The sequence below is a fragment of the Hoplias malabaricus genome, chromosome 2, assembly GCF_029633855.1.
Source record: "Hoplias malabaricus isolate fHopMal1 chromosome 2, fHopMal1.hap1, whole genome shotgun sequence".
In the NCBI taxonomy this organism is placed as follows: Eukaryota; Metazoa; Chordata; class Actinopteri; order Characiformes; family Erythrinidae; genus Hoplias; species Hoplias malabaricus.
The window spans coordinates 62,051,419-62,070,859 of record NC_089801.1 but is presented as its reverse complement, the minus strand read 5'-3'; the positions used below and the strand labels follow the sequence as shown (position 1 = coordinate 62,070,859).

The 19,441-nt window shown below is 43.5% G+C and overlaps 2 protein-coding genes across 2 annotated transcripts; both read right to left on the bottom strand.

Moving 5' to 3' along the window:
• Nucleotides 1-304: 304 nt before the first annotated feature.
• Nucleotides 305-12,610, bottom strand: zgc:136908 (Transitional endoplasmic reticulum ATPase). Its single transcript, XM_066660822.1, has 19 exons — nucleotides 10,209-12,610; nucleotides 7,022-7,126; nucleotides 6,584-6,756; nucleotides 6,186-6,328; nucleotides 5,553-5,683; nucleotides 5,035-5,166; nucleotides 4,682-4,784; nucleotides 4,382-4,515; nucleotides 4,124-4,259; nucleotides 3,778-3,890; nucleotides 3,511-3,675; nucleotides 3,161-3,283; nucleotides 2,818-2,965; nucleotides 2,671-2,735; nucleotides 2,208-2,386; nucleotides 1,928-2,057; nucleotides 1,480-1,644; nucleotides 871-1,022; nucleotides 305-422 (listed from the first exon to the last, which is right to left on the bottom strand). Exons 1-19 carry the CDS (start codon nucleotides 10,233-10,235, stop codon nucleotides 326-328), a joined length of 2,421 nt encoding a protein of 806 aa, XP_066516919.1. The 5' UTR covers nucleotides 10,236-12,610; the 3' UTR covers nucleotides 305-325.
• A 79-nt stretch (nucleotides 12,611-12,689) lies between these two features.
• Nucleotides 12,690-18,763, bottom strand: prkacab (protein kinase, cAMP-dependent, catalytic, alpha, genome duplicate b). Its single transcript, XM_066658616.1, has 10 exons — nucleotides 18,466-18,763; nucleotides 17,298-17,359; nucleotides 16,446-16,574; nucleotides 15,903-16,001; nucleotides 15,569-15,651; nucleotides 15,143-15,269; nucleotides 14,596-14,691; nucleotides 14,367-14,489; nucleotides 13,067-13,231; nucleotides 12,690-12,859 (listed from the first exon to the last, which is right to left on the bottom strand). The coding sequence occupies exons 1-10, from the start codon at nucleotides 18,509-18,511 to the stop codon at nucleotides 12,734-12,736; spliced, it is 1,056 nt and encodes a 351-aa protein (XP_066514713.1). The 5' UTR covers nucleotides 18,512-18,763; the 3' UTR covers nucleotides 12,690-12,733.
• Nucleotides 18,764-19,441: the final 678 nt, after the last annotated feature.

The following is a 19,441-nucleotide window of genomic DNA, read 5'->3' as shown; positions in this document are numbered from 1 at the left end:
GGCTTTACAAAGGCAATTAAGAGTGATTATTCTCATACAGTCAAACACCACACACTCTCTCTCTCTCACACACACACACACAGCTCGGATGAATCTGTCCATTCAGAGATGTGCTAAAAGCACTGACTGGAGATTAAGAATTTTTACTGACAGTGCTGTGTAGTTCAGGACTAGACCTTAACTCTGTAAAGGAAACTGACCCTAAATCTCTGGCAGAAACAACAGTTTCTACACAGCTAACTGAAAACAAATAATAAACAAACACACATAGCTGTGATCTGCAGCTCAGACACAGCTTTAAACACTTTTATTTAAATTAGCTGATTTACTGGTAGAGGTCGTCATCTCCTTCGTCTCTGTAGTGACCCCCAGAGCCCTGACCTGAACCCTGACCTCCACCGGACTGTGAGCTGGAGGGGAACCTGGGGGGGAGAGAGATATGAAGGATGAAATCTTTAAGAGCTGTTGATCTGATGGGGAAAGTTATGGTGAAACACCAAGTCTCCATACTTACTATTCCCTACATTACTCACTATATAGTGCACTATTATAGTGAATTGTATTCAGCAGGATAGTGAATGATTTTGGACACTACCTCATGCAGGTTTTCACCACACATCAGAGTGTATTATGGGTGTCCTCTGTCCTCTATTGTACATTAGTTGTACACTACTTATTGAAGTGCATTGTGGGATTGTATGAACTGAAAACTGTTTTAGTACACGGAGGTGCCCAAACCCAAAATAGTGCACTATGTAGTGAAGAGGGCACAGTTTATGACAAAGCACACATTTTTATAGTCGTAAATCACAGTTTTAAGTGTAATACAAGTTTTTGCGTGTGTGTATGTTTGCGTGTGTGTGTGTGTACCTGAAGTTGCCGAAGCCGCGGCTCTGCTGCAGTGTCTGAGCGAACATCTCATATTTTCTGATGTCATTGTCACTGACAGAGCGACGGGCAAAACGCATGGCCTCCTCAAAATGATCCTTCCTTATCTCAGGAACAGGGTCATAATCATCATCCTGAGAGAGAGAGAGAGAGAGAGAGAGAGAGGGAAATGCTGTCCTTCAGTGAAAAAAGCCAGACTACTTTGGTCAAACACATTGGGACCTTACTGTTGGTTTAGTTTTGCGTTTAAGATCCCAAAATATAGATAATAAATAATAAATAAAACAAAGAAAAAGTGAATAAAACTAGTGTTTCTGCTCCTCACTCTTCACAACCTGGCACCTGAATGTTTGAGATGTTTTCCTTCTCCTTTAGAATTGCTATTTTGGGAGATACATGTTTTTTAATTGTACAGCGATGGTTGGCAGCACGGTGGTGGACCTTAAATTCTTTAAAAACCCCAGTGTACATTTCTGTTGACCCCAGTCCTAAAGCTGACAGTTAGAGAAGTGTGACGCCTTAGGGACAAACCTCTATCCCTCTCTATCCATCACAAACAACTGGACAGATCAAGAGAGGACACACACACACACTGACCATGGCAGGGTCTTTCCTCCTCTGTCTCTCTCTCTCAGCTTTGATCTCAGCCTCGATGGCCTCTCTGATGGCCAGTTTACAAGCTCTCTGACAAATCTCCGTCAGATCAGCACCAGAGAACCCCTCTGTGATCCGGGACAGATATGACAGGTCCACATCCTGATACAAACACACACACACACACATCCAAAGTCACATATATATATATATATATAGCGCCCAATGATTCCAGGTAGGCTTTGGACCCACCGCGACCATGAATTGGATAAGCAGTTACAGATAATGAATGATGAATGATATATATATATATATATATATATATATATATAAATTTAAATGTACATGGTTGTCAATCATTTTTGTCATTTTCAAATTTGAAATTGTGTGTGTGTGTGTGTGTGTGAGAGAGAGAGAGAGAGAGAGAGAGGGAGAAAGAGCTGACTTTAGCCACAGGTGATTTGCGGAGGTTGGCTCTGAGGATGGCGGTTCGCGACGGCATGTCTGGTAAAGGAATATAAATCAACTGATCCAAACGCCCTGGACGCAAAATCGCAGAATCAATAATATCAGGCCTGTGAGAGAGAGAGAGAGAGAGAGAGAGAGAGACACACAGAGGGGTGGTTTCCAGGTAAAATCTCTCAGTCATAAAGTCTTCAGAAGATGAACCGAAAGCCTAATGTATCAGATTAACTACTCAGATCATTATTATCTTCAACACACACCTATTAGTCGCTCCGATGATGAAGACATTTTTCTTGTTGGTCATTCCATCCATTTCAGTGAGGATTTGGTTGATGACTCGATCAGCTGCTCCTCCAGCGTCCCCAGCCCCACCCCCTCGTGACTTAGCGATGGAGTCTAGCTCATCAAAGAACAGGATACACGGAGCAGCTTGACGAGCCTGTCACAGCAACACACGCAACACACACATACAAACATACACGCACACACATACACACACACACACAGAGTAAAAACACTAGTTCACTGTTCCTTTAAAAACACACAAAATGTTTAATGTCATTTTTAAACCTAGAATGACCAAGAAGCAAGTCTCTGTTAGCTTAATGCTAACATACTACTGGAATCCCATAGGGGCGCTGGCTAATTGGCTAACTGAGTATGTTACTATAAAGTAGCATAAAGAGCATAAAGAGCTATAAAGATAGCTCACTGTCAGTGTACCTTATCAAACACATCTCGGACGTTAGCCTCTGATTCTCCGAACCACATGGTCAGTAGCTCTGGGCCTGAGGGGGAGAAGCGGAAAACCCTGGACATGTTGGAGATGGGCTGGTATCAGACACACAGCAGTTAAAGTCCAGTACTCACCTTTAATGGACACAAAGTTGGCCTGGCACTCATTGGCGATGGCTTTGGCGAGAAGGGTCTTCCCGCATCCGGGGGGTCCATAGAACAGCACTCCTCTGGACGGGGTCATCCCAAACTTCAGGAACTTGTCGGGGTACTCCACTGGATACTGGACACACAACAAGTCAGTGAGCGGGATGAGAGAGGGATGAGGAAAATTACAGCCCCGGGATGAGTGTGTGTGGAGCAGGCAATGAAAATGAAACCACTTTGAAGGACTGGAGTCACTTTTCTCATTCCTTTTCATAATTACAGCCCCCCGTGTGTGTGTCTGTGTGTGTGACAGAGAGAGAGAGAGAGAGACCTGTACAAGCTCTTGAAGCTCCCTTTTCACTTCGTCCAGTCCTCCAATGTCCTCCCAGTTCACCTGAGGAACCTCCACCACCGTCTCCCTCAAAGCAGAGGGGTTACTCTGACTGAGAGCCCACTGTATGAGAGAGAGAGATGAGAGCATGAGAAAGAGAGAGACAGAAAGATGAGTGAAATACAGACAAACAGCATAAGAATGTGGGAGAGAGACAAAGAGACACAGAAAGAAAGAGAGAGTAGCAATCAAGGGGGCCAAGCACTATAAATTAATATTAAGGAAACTGCATTACTCTCATGGCTACAGGTGTGTGTGTGTGTGTGTGTGTGTGTGTGTGTGTGTCTGACCCTGAAGTCGTCCATGGTGACTGCAAGGGAGTTGAGCAGGTCTGCGTCGATGGTCTCGTCCTCCAGGTCAATGAGGGTCATTTTCTTCCTGATGGCCTGCAGAGCCGCCTCAGAGCACAGAGCGGCCAGATCTGACCCCACGTGGCCGTGAGTGTCCATGGAGATCTACAAAATAAACACACAAACACACACACACAAACACAGAGAGAGAGAGACATCAGTACACAGCAGATTTGCTCTGATTGGGGACAGAGGGGATCTCCTCACCCTCTCAAGGTCGACGTCGTCGGCCAGCTTCATGTTCTTGGTGTGAATCTGGAGGATCTCCAGGCGTCCAGTGGAGTCTGGGATCCCGATGTCAATCTCACGATCAAAACGACCTGCAAATTTCATGAAATTAAATGAAATGGGCATGTGTGGAGCAGCTGCACATGAGTCAACATGCTCCATCATAATTTTCCACTAGAGAATGGCCAGGTGGTCACAAACATTTGACCAGTCATTCTGTGAGAGTGTATATTTGTGTCACTGCTTACAGAAGGTGTCCCACTAGTCCCCGCCCCACTTAGTTACCCCACTGTGTGTATATGTTGGGCCATGTGTGTTTGTTTACCAAAGCGACGTAAAGCCGGGTCCACACTGTTGGGTCTGTTAGTCGCTGCCATCACCACAACGTGAACCCGCTGCTTCAGGCCGTCCATCAGGGTGAGCAACTGAGAGACTATCCGCCGCTCTACCTCACCGTGGGTCTACAGACATAACACAGCGACCACAGACAAGGCTCAAGGACAGTGGATTTGGTTTCCAACAGGTTTCCTCTAGACTGAATCACAGTTCTCCATGTTTAGTGGCAGCAACCACTCTTCCTCACCTTCTCTCGCTTGGGAGCGATTGCATCCAGCTCGTCAATGAAGATGATGGCTGGAGCGTTCTTCTCCGCCTCCTCAAAGGCCTTCCTGAGGTTGCTCTCTGATTCTCCTGCCAGTTTACTCATGATCTCCGGACCTGGAGACAGACTCTTCATTAAACTGACACATGACCAATCTCCCATTGGTTAGGACATCAGGAGAGGAAATGTGTTTCTAAATGATTGGCCAGTGTGTGGACAAAGAAAAGAAATTGAGTTTATTTAGATAGTAGTTGAGCTGTTTGTGAACGTGATGGAAAATACCGTTGATAAGGAAGAAGAATGCTCCTGTTTCATTAGCTACAGCTCGGGCCACTAAAGTCTTCCCCGTACCAGGGGGTCCATAAAGGAGAATACCACGAGGTGGCTGCAGGACACAAACACACAGAAATTTAGAGTCTTCACATAGTCTGAAGATGATCAGATGGTGGACATATTATAGGATATTGCTGTGGATTCAGAAGTTCGTATCTCCAAAATGTTAGTGATTCAGGTGAAGGAAGAAAGGCCTTATCTTTAAAGTTAATTCACAGGTCATTTTGCCACAGTGTGACAATGTTCCTCAAGGTTTTGACCTCTGACAACACTGTCACACCTTCTGTTGTAGGGACTCTTACCTTGACTCCGATGGCTTTGAAAAGTCCTGGGTGTCTCAGAGGAAGTTCCACCATCTCTTTGATCTGAGCCAGCTGTTTACGACAACCTCCGATATCATCGTAACCCACATCGTTCAGATTCTCCTCCTCGTCCTGGAAACACCCACAGAACCTCAGCACAAGGCACAAACATGAATCCATGAAGGTTACCAACATGCGGCTAAGTTTCGTACGTGTACATGCCATAAAATCCCCTTCTTGTATCAAGATTTACTTATGTAAACTGAAAACATGTTATTGGTTTTATGCAGATATTGACATCCTCCATCCTTTCTTTCACTTTACATCCCTTTAGGTTTTAGAAACTAAAAAAGAAACTTTTTTTTTACAAAATCAAAGAAATCTAAATTTCATTTCGAATCAAACCAAGAACCACAATAAAAACCAAACATTTGACAGTAATTTAAAGAGTTAGGATGTTGGATATGCAAGCATACATACATCCAAACAGATATACACACACACATATACACACCCACCTCACGTTTGATTGGCTCTCCCTCACAGTGGATGATTGTATCTGGGGCAACGATACAGTGAGGTGTGGGGTCTGTCTCCACAACCTTAAATTCAACTGCTCTCATCCCCCCTCTAACCAGGAATATATCACCTAGAGTGAGTGGAATGTAGGAGGGAGGGAGAGAGAGAGAGAGAGAGAGAGAGAGAGAGAGAGAGAGAGAGAGAGAAAAACACAGAGGGGTGGTTTCCAGGCAAAATCAGGGATCTCTCTGTCATAAGGTTTTCAGAAGCTGAACCGAAAGCCTAATGTATCAGATTAACAACTGAGATCATTATTATCTTCAACACACACCTATTAGTGAGAGAGAAACTTTAAGAAAGTTCTTCTTCAAAGGCCAGATGTTTCTGAATGGACTGTCCCTCCATTTCTAAAGCATTAAAAAGTGTAACCAAGGCAACAAGACCAGTTTCTGACTCTAATATCTAAACCAAATTCAGAAATATATCACATCATCTCCAGACGGGCTCGGGTCTCTGAATCACTCCTGAAGACTAAAGGTTTGTAAATGGCTGAGGCTGAGGAAAGTTTAGGAATGCAGTGGGAAGTCAGTGTCAAAGAGTAAAGGTGATAAGGTAAACCCCTGCCCTGGTACCTTTGTGAACAGGTCTGTAGGCCTCTAGGAAGTAAGGCTTGAGGAAAACCTCAAACAGGTTCCCGGTCAATCCCTCAATGGTGTCGTCAATGGGCAGAACGTGAATGCGTTTCCCATATTTAACATCTGGACAGGCTTGGATACTGCCCACACACACACAAGAAAGAAAACGGTATGATCAAAACATTAACTATAAAATGCAGCCTAACAGCAAAAATCCAAGAAGATGAGTCTAGATCCAGTCTGTCCTTTGGTGTGAAGCCCTGAATAGCATCCCCTTGAGGAGCAGTTCCAAAATGTGAGCGAGTCGTGCCACCTTGCGGAGAGTTTTAATGTAACCAAGCTTAAGTGAGTGAGTGTGTGAGTAAGCCTTATACTTTATAAGTTTTAAGTTTTACCTGATGACATCCCCGAGGCGCACGCGCAGGTTGTTCCGCGTGACGCGATTCATGCGCACACGCTCGTCTGCACAAGTGTCGTCTGTCAAGACGATGCAGACGGTCTGACGGCGCTTACGACCTCGCAGGACCACAGTATCCCCTCGAAACAGCTGCAGCTCCTCCATCTTAGCCTACCACACACACACACACACACACAGTGAGGTCCGAAGAAGTAACATAATGCTACAGTTTAATAACTAAGTATTATGGCCATTATTGTCTGTTGTGTGAAAAGCAGTGAGTATGATGAGCTGCTAGGGAGCAATGAGAGTAAAGAGAAGGTTGAGAGAAAAGTTGTCCCCCTTTCCCTGCAGTAACATCTTTTAATCTTTGAGTGGTCTCATGTTGTAAAATATTACACCCAGCCCCCTCCCCAACACCCACCCACACACAAACCTGAGAGAGGCACACAATGCTGTTGTCCTCATTGGTGGCTTCATCTACTATCAGCCTGTTGGGTCTGCTCTTCTGCTTCAGTATCGCGGTGGAGTAATCCTCCGCCTTTGGACTGTAACACACACACACACGTCAGAAAATTAGCTTTGGTCTTTGTATTAAAAACGAAAGCTGTGGTTTAATGAGAAAACAAAGACATACAGAGCCCCTGGATGTTCATGGAACATTGTTTAATGAGGAATATAACTGGTGAGCACCTGATGGTACAGAGATTAGCTGACAAGTTATTCTTTTATAAAACATACAAATAAGCCAAAAAACTCTATTAAGAGGTTGGTAATATACACTAATAACCTACAACAGGACTTTCCTCAAACTACTGGGTATGAACATGCGATATCCATAGACACAAACATGTTTTAATGAAGCAAAACAAATCTCAGTTATATGTCTCTCTGCAAGTTTATATCATCACTGTCAAATCAAATACAATTATCTCTAAAATAGAAACTTAACAGGAGTGTTTCTGATTGGACAGCCACGATATGCAAGTGTATACACACAGGCACTCACGCACACTCCTGTACTGTCTCCTGTTTCTGCATGTGACACGAGTCTGTTTTTAGAACAGAATACCGCCATGTTTACTGCAAAGATTAAACTGCCCAGTCACACTAACACTAACACACACAAAAGCCTTTTAAAAATGTGACCCTAAACTCTGTGTAAAGAACTAGAGTTCCATCCTTTACTCTCAGAATCACAGACCTGACACTGTAACAACTACATATGGAATAATTATTTGTTTGTGCAATATAATTAACAGTAATTGCTGAATAATTAATAATCAATATTTAAAAGTGTAAAAGCATATCCACAATAATTCACAGTAGAAACAGAACTGATCATAAATATGGGTCAGAACTTGCCACAGAGACACTGTCCTGTACGTCTCAGCTGATTAAAGTCATTACAATAAACACAGAAGTCTATCACACACACACACACACTTACATACACACACATACACCAACCCCAAAACACACACAAAAAAACATGCAGAAAGTAGTGTTTACACTCAACTCATTGACTCCGGTGGCAGGCATGACTGGTGTTGACTGGAGGCTGAGAACTGCAGTAGAGAAACTCTGTGTGTGTGTGTGTGTGTGTGTGAGAGAGAGAGAGAGAGAGAGAGAGAGAAAGATAGAGAGAGAGAGATTATAAAAGTGCTTATATTTGAAGTTGTGTTGCCAACTTTGAAAGTCCACTCTGTAACAGTCCATTTTCTCAGCTCCACTGACCACACAGGAGCACTTTGTTGCTCTACAATTACAGCCTGGAGTCCATTTGTTGCTCTGCATACTTTGTTAGCCCCCTTTCCTTCTTCAATGGTCAGGACCCCCACAGATATGCAGGGGATGGATCATTGTCAGTGATGTAATGATTCTGAGTACTTAATTAAATATTTGACATTATTTTCTACAAAGTGTGACTCACATAAACTACAGGGTCACACACCTTTGTCGTCTTTGAATGAACCAGTTTATGCTCCAAAGACAGGGCCCCCCACATCACAGCAGCCATGTTTAAATATAGGTTTACTACAGAATGTCAAACACATCCAGGAGGCCACTAGATGTCAGTAAAACAGCTGTTTCATAATGTGAAGAAGAATCAGTGAATAAAATGGCTGATCACTAAATGAATAAATAGAAAATGTGAGAGTTACGAAAGCAGCAGACGCTGGTAGCCAGTTTATTTACAGTAAAACTTTATTATTTTGGAATGACTCCTGGTGTAAAAGATCAGAGGAGACTCAGTTCAGTCTTCTGTGTTCACTCCGAATGGACCGAGAGTGAATATAAACTCCAGTCTAAAAAAAAGATAAATAAGTAATTCACCCCAGGATACAGCAGCTGAACTTCACTCATCCTCAGAGGAGACATTGGAAGGATAAGGGGAGGGACTGGAGTGCAAAAACAAACAAAAAAAAAAGATATAAGAAATGTGGATTTATTTTGCATGTAGTGGCAAAAACCTGATACAAAAACTTCTGGAACGTCTTTCCATCCAGTCGTCTTCTTCTGGAAGTCAGTTCAAGTGCAGATCACACCATTTTCTTCAGACACGAATAAAGCAAATAAAAGACAGCACCAAACACATCTTCACTGTTCCCTAGAGGAAGGCCTTAAAGGGAAACTCCAATCTCTTTCCAAATACTCTGTAAATAAAGGATTAAAAATACCCCAGTAATGGAGAATGGTTTGATGCAAATTCACTGTTCATTGTGGTTCAAATGAAGAAACATAAAAAGACAGAATTATTCATAGTGGTGGTGAATGGAACCAGACATACACAATGATTTCCAGGTGCCTGAGACATCAGTTTTATATCAAGTGCTTCACTCAGTAGTTAAAACAAATAAAAATAAAGCCCTTCCCTCTGCCCCTGGACTCCATTTAATTCCAAAATGCACATCATACACTGACAAATGTTCCATGTAATGACACTGCCACCCTTACTGTTCATGAAAAGACATTTGCGAAGGCTAAAGCAGCTAATTGGTCAGGGGCACTAAGTTGCTAACTGACAAAAACAAAGTGTATTCCATTGATGCAGTTTCCTGTTTTTGATACCAATCCAAAACTGGTGCAGTTTGTCCTGCCTCCAGTGTCAAAAACTACAAGCTATAAAGAATAGCCTGAATCACAGCAACAATGCAACAACTACCGCAAGGAAATTGACTTTTTTTTTACTGTTGAATTTTTTTTTTAAATGAGTATGTCCAGGGTGTGTGTCTGCCTTGCATCCACTGACTCCAGGTTGGCTCTGGACCATGACCCTGGACAATATTAAGATGAATGAATGAATATCAATATCAGCCCATGCTCGCTTTAACTGTATTTCTGGTCTGTCTTAGTTATAAACATACTTCACCTACTTCCTTATGAACACAAATCAGCTCTTTAGACTGTTGGTGGTGGTAGAGAGTAAAATACACAGCTGTATTTGTGTTGTAAACATGGAGATGCCTGGTTCCATTCAACACAATGGGGAAAAAATAGAATAGGATACAATGACTTCTCAACAACGAACCATTTCACACTAATCACTCTCACTCACTTTGTTCACACCTTAATGCCACATACACTTGTAAAATTTATTTCAGTGGAGTTCCTCTTTAAACACCTTTACTAACAGCTACGCTAGCCATGCTAAATCAGTCACAACGAAGCAGATCCAGATACACTACACAGCCGAAAGTTTGTGGACACCCCCTCATCTTCTGGGAAGGCCTTATGTTAGATGTTTGAACATTGCTGAGGATTTGATGGCAAAGGTGGGTGGTTCTGGATCACAAACTCCACTCCAACTTCTCACAGATGCAGTTGATGGAGATTCATCTCTCCAGAGAACATAGTTCCACTGTTCAACAGCCCTCACAGTGTGTGGTGGACTTAGACTTTCTCTGCAACTGATTTAGTGTAATTATGTCCACAGTTGGTCCACCTTAAGAAGCTGATTTTTCATTCATTATAAGGGGTGTCTACACACTTTTGGACATTGTGTATGGACTCAGACTTCAAGGACGTTTTAGCTGCACACAAAAACATCTTAAATATTCGTCTTCATTTAAATATTTCATATTCAATTTATATAATATCTCATCAGACTTCCCAAAAACTCTTCTTACTCCTGAAAGCTAAGTTGCAAAACAAGCCTTGACCCTTGTGATGTCACAAGCAGATACATTTACATATCTCCGCCCGTTCTGCCTACATCAGTTTTGCACCGCCCACAAACTAACGCTTAATTTATAAGAAGTGTTACACCAATTGGGCTGCTCTGCCGTGAGCTACAATGCAGAGCGGCCAATCAGAACCTTGCTGATTTACATGTAGCAGTCTTAAAGGCACAGTAATTCATTCTGAGCGATGAAGAGAGGCTGGAAAATGGAGGTGGAGTAGCTGTCAATGATAGTTTTTGGCAGAAAAATAAAAGCAAGTGCACAAAAAGTGTTGCGTACCGTCCCGTTAAGGAAAACTAAGGCCAGAACCCACTCCCAATGTTTTATGCAAGCCATTTTAAGGCGGATATTTAAAGTCCCTGCAGGCAAAAGGGTCAAACAAATAAAAGTAAACTGATATATATTGTGTGTTCTCCTCTGGTTGTACAATCAGAGCACTATAAACACCCACCTGCTCCTCAAAGGCATTAAAGGGCGGTCAGCGCACACACTCCTGTTAAATCAAACTAACTATTGTAAAAAAGGGGAACTCCACCAACTTTTCAAAATTTCTGTATAATTCAAAAGTGAAAATGCAAACAAATTTCAAAGCTCACTGAGACATGATTGTTGACAGTGATGGTGAATGGAGCCAAACATCCTCCTCTAAAAACACCTCACAGGAGGTCAAGTAAAATGTTTATAACATCTGAGAATGTGGTTTTCTGTGGCTATGAGCAAAATAGTCCCAGATAAACAAATTCTCTCAGATTTAGCACATTTTTACCGTTATCATCCCTTCATACACAGCTCTGGAGGTGGAGAGGGGATATAGAGTTATATTTGTGCTGGAGACATGAAGACGTCTGGTTTCATTCAACACCACTGGGAAGAAACCTGAGTGGGTTGAGGTTCTAAAACAGGGACATGTCTCGAGAACCGGGTGTCCCTCATTAAACCACTCTGAAAAGCTTTTGTTGTCATCTGCTGAAATTTTGAAACAATTGATGGACTTTCTCTTTTCAGCCCCCATTGTCAGCCAATATTCAGATCATAACTGAACTCATGGCATGATTTCACAAGATGAAACAATAAAATGTGCTCCTAAAGCAAATAATAAACAAGAACTACTATTACTACTACTACAAATAATAGTAATTCCTCCACTGGGCACTAAAATCAGAATGGACTCATGGCTCTTTTTCACTGTCCGTTGGAAGCCTGCGGCCCCTCAGTGTTGGAGGAGATTGTGAAACAGAGGCCGAGATGTGAGGAGAAAGGAAAGAGAAGTTGTCATTACATTTGTGTCTCTGTGGTTGAGATGAGGGTCTGAAGCAGCTCTGAGTGGTCCTGAGGAGAGGACCCTTCACTCTGGACAGGGGCTTGTTTTTTCCATTACCTGGACGTCCACTGAGACCGGACACTTTCAATGGCAGCACGTTGACGAAAATAAAACCGCAGCAGAGAGAAGAAAAATACAAATAAATAAAAAACGATGTAGATGAAAGAAGGCATCAATTCTGTCCTTCAGTTCTGTCTGTGTCTCCATTAGCCACGCCCACCGTGACACCCACCCCCCACCTCTCTCAAAATCCCAGAGTGGCCAGAACATTTTTGGAGTGATCAGCAATTTTTGTGCATATTTCCTACATACGTTAACACCATTCACGTGTCATTCTCTCATTTTCTTTAAATCAAGATTTTTTTTTAGCCAGACTTTATAAATTGTCCTATTGTTTTTCTTAAAATCAATGTTTTGAAAAAAAAAAAAAAAAGACAGGAACATATAATAATAATAATTAAAATACAACGTGTAATAATCTGGAACTAAAAACATTCTTAGTGCTGGCCCCTCTGCGACTCCGTATTCTCGTCCCTTCTGCACCCTCCCTCTCCCTCTCTCTCTCGCTCCCTCCCTCCCTCAACTCTTTCTCCCTCTTTCTATCTCCCTCTCTCTCCTTCTCTCTCACTCTCTCTTTCTGTTTCTAAAACTCAGCGAACTCTTTCGCACACTTCTCCGTGAGAGAAACTCTTATCTCCTCCTCTTCATAGTCGTCAAAGTTGCTGGTGTCTCCAGGGCCCCTGCACTTTGGGATAAATGGAGCCTCCACCTGGAAGAACACACACACACACACACACATACACACACACATACACACACACACATACACGCACACAAGCTTTGTTCTGACCGTTGGAAGATGGATTATTAACATATGTGTATTGAATAAACTCATGTGTTTGTGTAGGAGTTTATATATATATTGTGTGTGTGTGTGTGTGTGTGTGAATGTATAGTGTGTGTATGTGTGTCTCACCCTCCGCTGGTAAATGGAGATCCAGTCGGTGGTGGAGAACCACTTGTGGCCCTTGATGTCATTGACTCCGTTTTTGAGGTTCCCGAAGCGCTTGGTGAGGTCGACCTGCAGCAGGTTCCTCAGCAGCTCCTTCAGATCTGAGCTGAAGTGAGAGGGGAATCGCACCTGAAAATAACACACACACACACACACACACACACACCAGGCTCAATATTTTGAAGAAGCAGTCTGTCACTTTCTCTTGCTATTCCCCTTTGCACCATTAAACAGCTATAATACTGACACCCAGTGGCCTGAACGTGTCTTATACTGTACTAAACCTTAACCTTAAACATGGCCACTCCCATACCGGGAACTCTCTCTATGGAGAATAAACGGATTTATCCAGGGTTGTCCCTCCTCCTTGGTTGTGCATCGCCATAACTTCGCCCCTGATTGGTCTACAGACGTGATTGATGTGTCGTTGGAACACTGAGAGCCTAAGTTACACAAGGATCATTTTGTAAACCTTTTGCCAGTACTCTTTATACAAACCTGAGGATTACTAACCAACACTTTGATGAAAAGACTCAACTTTGGCCTTGTTTTGAAAGGAACAGCCTTTAGGTACAGGCTCTTCAGGCTTCGTGATGCAGAAGTGTGTTTGGTCGTTGGACTCAAACGGTAAATATTTTCATATGTAACTTTTTTTTAACCAGTCACAATGGACCTGTTGCTTCTGCCGATGCCAGTCCTGGTGTTAATGTTGTTGTGGTTTTATCTTTCTCTGCTTATTAGTGTGTAGGTTTATTGTGACCTCGTGTGATGTGGGAGATCTGTGAAGCCTTCGGTAACTCCTGTACCACAGGAAACAAGAACCGTATCGTTTTCAAAATTTTGGTATTGACTTGATACCGATGTATCAGTCCTTGTGACATCACTGCCAGGGACCACAAATCAGTATGTTTCTTCTTCAGGTTCATATGTGTGTTTCCACGTTCGATGATGAGAAATTACAAAATCGACTATATACAGTTTTAACCTACTGCAGCTCAACACGTTCGGAGGAGAACACTAAGCACCCGGTGCTGTTGTGTCTGAAGACAGACCCCTGCCTTGTTTTTGCCTCCCTCTGAGTGAATGGGAGAAAAGGAGAAGAGGGAGGGCGGAGGACAAATATTTGTAGACACCTTCTTGTCCAGCAGAACCTACTGTGGTGTAAAGACTGGACACTGCCCTTTGGAACATTTCTGTGAGGATTTGATGGCAGGGCGATAAGGGAAGGCTTCTCCTCTGAAGAGGTCAGTGTGGGCTTACTGACCTTTCCTGAGACGATCTTCTCATAGATGTGGATGGGCTGGTCTGCAAAGAACGGAGGATAACCAGCAGCCATCTCATACATCAAGACCCCCAGAGCCCACCAGTCCACAGCCTTATTATAGCCCTGAGAGAGAGAGAGAGAGAGAGAGAGAGAGAGAGAGGGAGAGAGTGTGTTATATGAGATTGATCAAAGAGAGAGAGAGAGAAAAAGACAGAGACAAATGTCTCACTTTGCTGAGGATGATTTCTGGAGCCAGGTACTCAGGCGTCCCACAGAGCGTCCATGTGCGACCCTTCACCCGTTTCGCAAAACCAAAATCTGTCACCTGGGTGCAGACACACACACACATTATTTACACACTGGAAATATTAAGGCTGCATTAGCCTTCACATTCACTACCCCTTTTAGGAGTTTAGATCTAATTTCCAGAAGCTGCAGTGCTCTCCGCAGACACTAGAGGACAGAGGAGCACAGTGTGATCTATATTTCCACTCAGAAACTAAAAGTGGTGTAATGATATCAGCACAGACTCAGAGCATGAGACAGTCAGCATTATCCACACCGTTTGTGAGTAGTCCTAATGTTTTGTCTCAGGGTTAAGGTTAATGGTTAAATGTGGGTTACAAGCGCATTCCGACATATTCTTTTTTTAAATATTATTATATATTATTAATATCAATATCTCAAAGAATCCTGAAGAAAACTGCTCCACTCCTTTAAATTTCAGTCTCAGGAGCTTGTTTAGCAGTGTGTTTCCTGCACAGTCAGTGTGTTACCTGTATGTAGCCCTGCTGGTCGATGAGGAGGTTTTCTGGTTTCAGGTCTCTGTAGATGAGGTCCAGAGCGTGCAGATACTCAAAGGTTAAAACTATTTGAGAGGCGTAAAACCGTGCATGAGGTTCACTGCAGTGAGAGAGCGAGAGAGAGAGGAGAATTTAGACATAATCTGAATGCAAACAAAATCTGCACTGATAGGTTAGTTTGTGTGTGTGTGTGTGTGTGTGTGAGAGAGAGAGAGAGAGAGAGAGAGAGAGAGTGTGTGTGTGTGAGAGAGAGAGAGAGAGAGAGAGAGAGAGTGTGCGTGAGAGAGAGAGAGAGAAAGAGAGAGAGAGAAAGAGAGAGAGACAGAGAGACAGCGAGAGAGAAAGCGAGAGAGAAAGAGAGAGAGAAAGAGAGAGAGAAAGAGAGACACACACACTCACCTGAACCTGCCGATTCTGCGCAGGTGTGAAAACATCTCTCCTCCTTGAACGTACTCCATCACCATGTACAGATTACTATTATCCTACAACACACACACAGGTTTTTTTTTTCTTAGAATGTTTAAAAACACAGTAAAGGCCACGTAACACCCTCTTAATTCACAATTTGGGCAGATTCCATCAAACAGAAGACACATATTGTTGTACATTTTACAGTGACAAATAATTGCACATTATTATCAGACACAAGGACAATAAACTTAGTTTGTTCTACACGAGTCTTTGTATAATATAACACTAACACTAACACACACACACACACACACATACACACCTTGAAGGAGAATTCCAGCTGCACTAGGAAAGGAAAACTGACGGCCTGCAGGATCCTCTTCTCATTCAGAGTGTGCTCTATCTGCTTCAGTTTAACCACCTGAGAGAGAGAAAGAGAAAGAGAAAGAGAGAGAAAGTGAAAGAGCGAGAGAGAAGGAGGGAGGTAGGAGGGAGAGAGAGAGAACACAGAGAGAGAGAACAAAGAGAGAAGTGAGAGAGAGAGAGAGAGGGAGAGAGAGAAAGAGAGAAGAGGGAGAGAGAACAGAGAGAGAGAGAGAGAGAGAACAAAGAGAGAGAGAGAACACAGAGAGAGAGAGAGAGAACAGAGAGAGAGAGAGAGAGAGCCTCTGTGCCTCATTCATAATGCAGTCCTAAAGTGAAACACTTCTTATAACCCTTAAAAGTGAGTGGGCGGGGCTAAACTGGTCTAGGGTGAGACGATGTATACAGGTAAATGAATGCTTTGTGATGTTGCAGATCTAACCTCAGCTCTACGTTTTCATACGTGTAAATGTGTATGTGTTTGTCCAGGTGTGGCCAATACCTTCTGTTTGTTGAGGATCTTCATGGCGTAGTGCTGACCATTCTCTCTGTGCCGGACAAGCATCACACGTCCGAACGAGCCTGTCCCCAGCGTCTTCAGCAAATCGAACTGGTCCAGAGCCGCAGTGTTCTGAGAGGGACACAGGCACATCCAGACGAGTGAGAGGACACACTGACACAGGACAGAAACTTCACACTCACACACTGTTGAAAGGGTTAGCGCTGCTCTGACGGGGAGGGGTCAGGACACACAGGCCACCAGGACCCCATCAATCTCCCCTCAACATCAGTGAGGCTCAGGCCCCAGGACTCTGTCTCCACTCACCACTCGTCCTTCTTTTGGACCCCCTTTTGGCTGGAACTGACCACTGCACAACACCCCATCCTTTCTCTTTCTCTTTTCTGACCGCTCTTCTCTCTCCTCCTCACTCCTTTCTTCTCTCTCTCATCTATCACTCTCTCTTTCCCATTTTCTTCAGTCTCTCATTCCTCGCTCTTCTCTTTTCTTCTTATCTCTCTCCTCTTACTCCCCACTCTCTCTACCTTTTTCCCTTCTATCTATTTTCCTCGACATTACTCTCCCCTTTTCTTCTTTCTTTCTTTCTCCTCTTCATTCCTCTCTCTCTCTATATACACCTCTCTTCTTTCTGTCCTTGCTCTGTTCTACTCTCTAAGTTCAGTTTAGTTTGGTGTTTTTTACAGCCATGAATGCAGTTAGGTACAGGACAGTGTGCAGATACGAGAAAAAAAACAACAACATTACATTTATTTATAAATATATTACTAATGTTCAGTAAATAAGGTAAAATATATAAATAAATAAAATCTCTCTCTCTCTGTCTCTTACTCTCACCTGTGCAGGATTCTCCCATTTCCTGAGGAAGTCTTCCCTCGCCAGGGCCAAGAACTCTTTAACTGTGGTGAGAAGGAGGCAGACAGCGAACAGTTAAAAACCTACATCTACAACCACACTGCGACTGTAAATCATTTCTGCATCACACTAGGAATCAGAACCAGGAGCTCAGGGACTGAACAGGCAGAGAAAGCTGTTCCGGGGTCAGTCTTCACTGGTGCTGAGGTTCAGTCCTGAGCCAAGAAGTGGGTCTCTGTCTGAATCGGAACCAGGCCGTGTCCTTTCAGCTGAAACTGGGTTGATCCTGTTTTGTTTTGAGGCACTGTTTACAGGCCACTGGGCCAAAGGCAAAAATAACCACTGAAGACTGCCACACGCTGACCGCAGACACAGAAAGAGAATCCACACTCTGTCCATTCAGTACTGAAACACTGCTCTATTACAAACACAGGCCACATTCATTCATTTATTCTTCTTCTACAGTAACTGCTTCTTTCTGTTCAGGGTCAAGGCAGGAACACACACTGGACAGAGCACACCCACCCAGTCACTCACTCAGTCACTCAGACACACACACACACACACACTCATACCTATGGACAAGTACACACACTCACCCAGTCACTCACACACTCACACCTATTGACAACTACACACACTCACTCAGTCACTCACACCTGTGGAAATCTACAAACACTCACCTAGTCACACACACATTCACTCAGTACCTCACACCTATTGACAACTACACACACTTACTCAGTCACTCATGCCTGTATAAAATTTCACACACTAACCTAGTCTTTCACACACTCACACCTGTGGAACATTTCACATTCCTTTATCTGCCTGTTATTAATCCACACTAGTTTAATTCAAACCCAAAAAGGAAGTCTAAACATGGGCTTGTCCAAGGAGGTGGCCTAGAGTGGAGGTGCAGCACGCTGTGTCCTTTCAGCTGAGACTGGGTTTGGGCTGATGCATCACTGGTGGCAGTGTGGTGCTGATGCTGCTGCTTTCTGATGCTCAGTAGATTAATATGGATGTAGGCATGGAGCCGACTGTATGGATACAGTGTGTTTACAGCATGGTAGAGACACTGGAGACCATTAGCTCAACATGGAGACACAGAAATAAGAGGAATAACCCAGAGACAAAATCCACCCACCGCTTTCCATCTCGTTTCCCCGCCTGGCCGCTGGCGTGTTGCCCATGACGGAGCGCAGCAGCCGTGGGGTGGAAGTCTTATTTATCCCCGCTATTTTTCAGCCTCTTTTAAAGACAGAAAGCCCCCAAACTCCCCTTTTGAAGGAGGTGGAAGATGAGGAAGATGTGGAGGCCGACCCCCCGCCTCCCTGCGCATGAGGCCGGTCTTCGAGGCTCTGAAGCCGGCCTGAGCGTCTCTTGGGGAGCCGCTCCGGGCCCCGAGGCCCTGTCTCACTCTCTATTGGGTTTCTTTGCTCTCTCTCCGGTAAAAAGCCTCCGCGCACCCCGCGCCTCGATCCGCTGCGCCACCGGAGCGTGAGGAATAACAAGGCGGCGGCGCCTCAATACAGAGAACAGACCCCCAGGCCCCGCCTACTCTCACCACAAGTCCCACCCATCACATGCTCCCATTGGTTACATCACCAGCCAAAAGATGAACGGCGAAGGATGATTGGCCGTTGACTCGTGCTGAGACATGATTGGTCATTCGAAGCAAAGAGGAAGATAATTAAATGAGATGATATACACACACCGAGGCTCAGTTTGTGTCATAGGCCTATTTGATATATTGTACCAGTCACACCTCTCCAATTGTAATAATTAAAAATATAATTAATTAAACAATTATTATTAATAATTATTTCACAGATTAATACATTTCAGATAATTGGCTGTGACCAAAATGGCTCCCTAATTAGTATTGTGCTATTTACTGTCCATTGCTTAGTAACAAAGAAACTCGCAATGCATCCTGGTCCACATCCAGCTTGTGTAATGAGTGTAAAGTTAAATATAAATTACAAGTGATTTGGAGAAGATTTTAGCATCCTCAGAATTACTCTCCAATTCAATTTTAGCATTCAGACACCTAGAGGAAATGGTAACACACTCGGTAGTGCCCTAAAAGATAAACAGGGAGCCATTTTATTCCTGTTGTG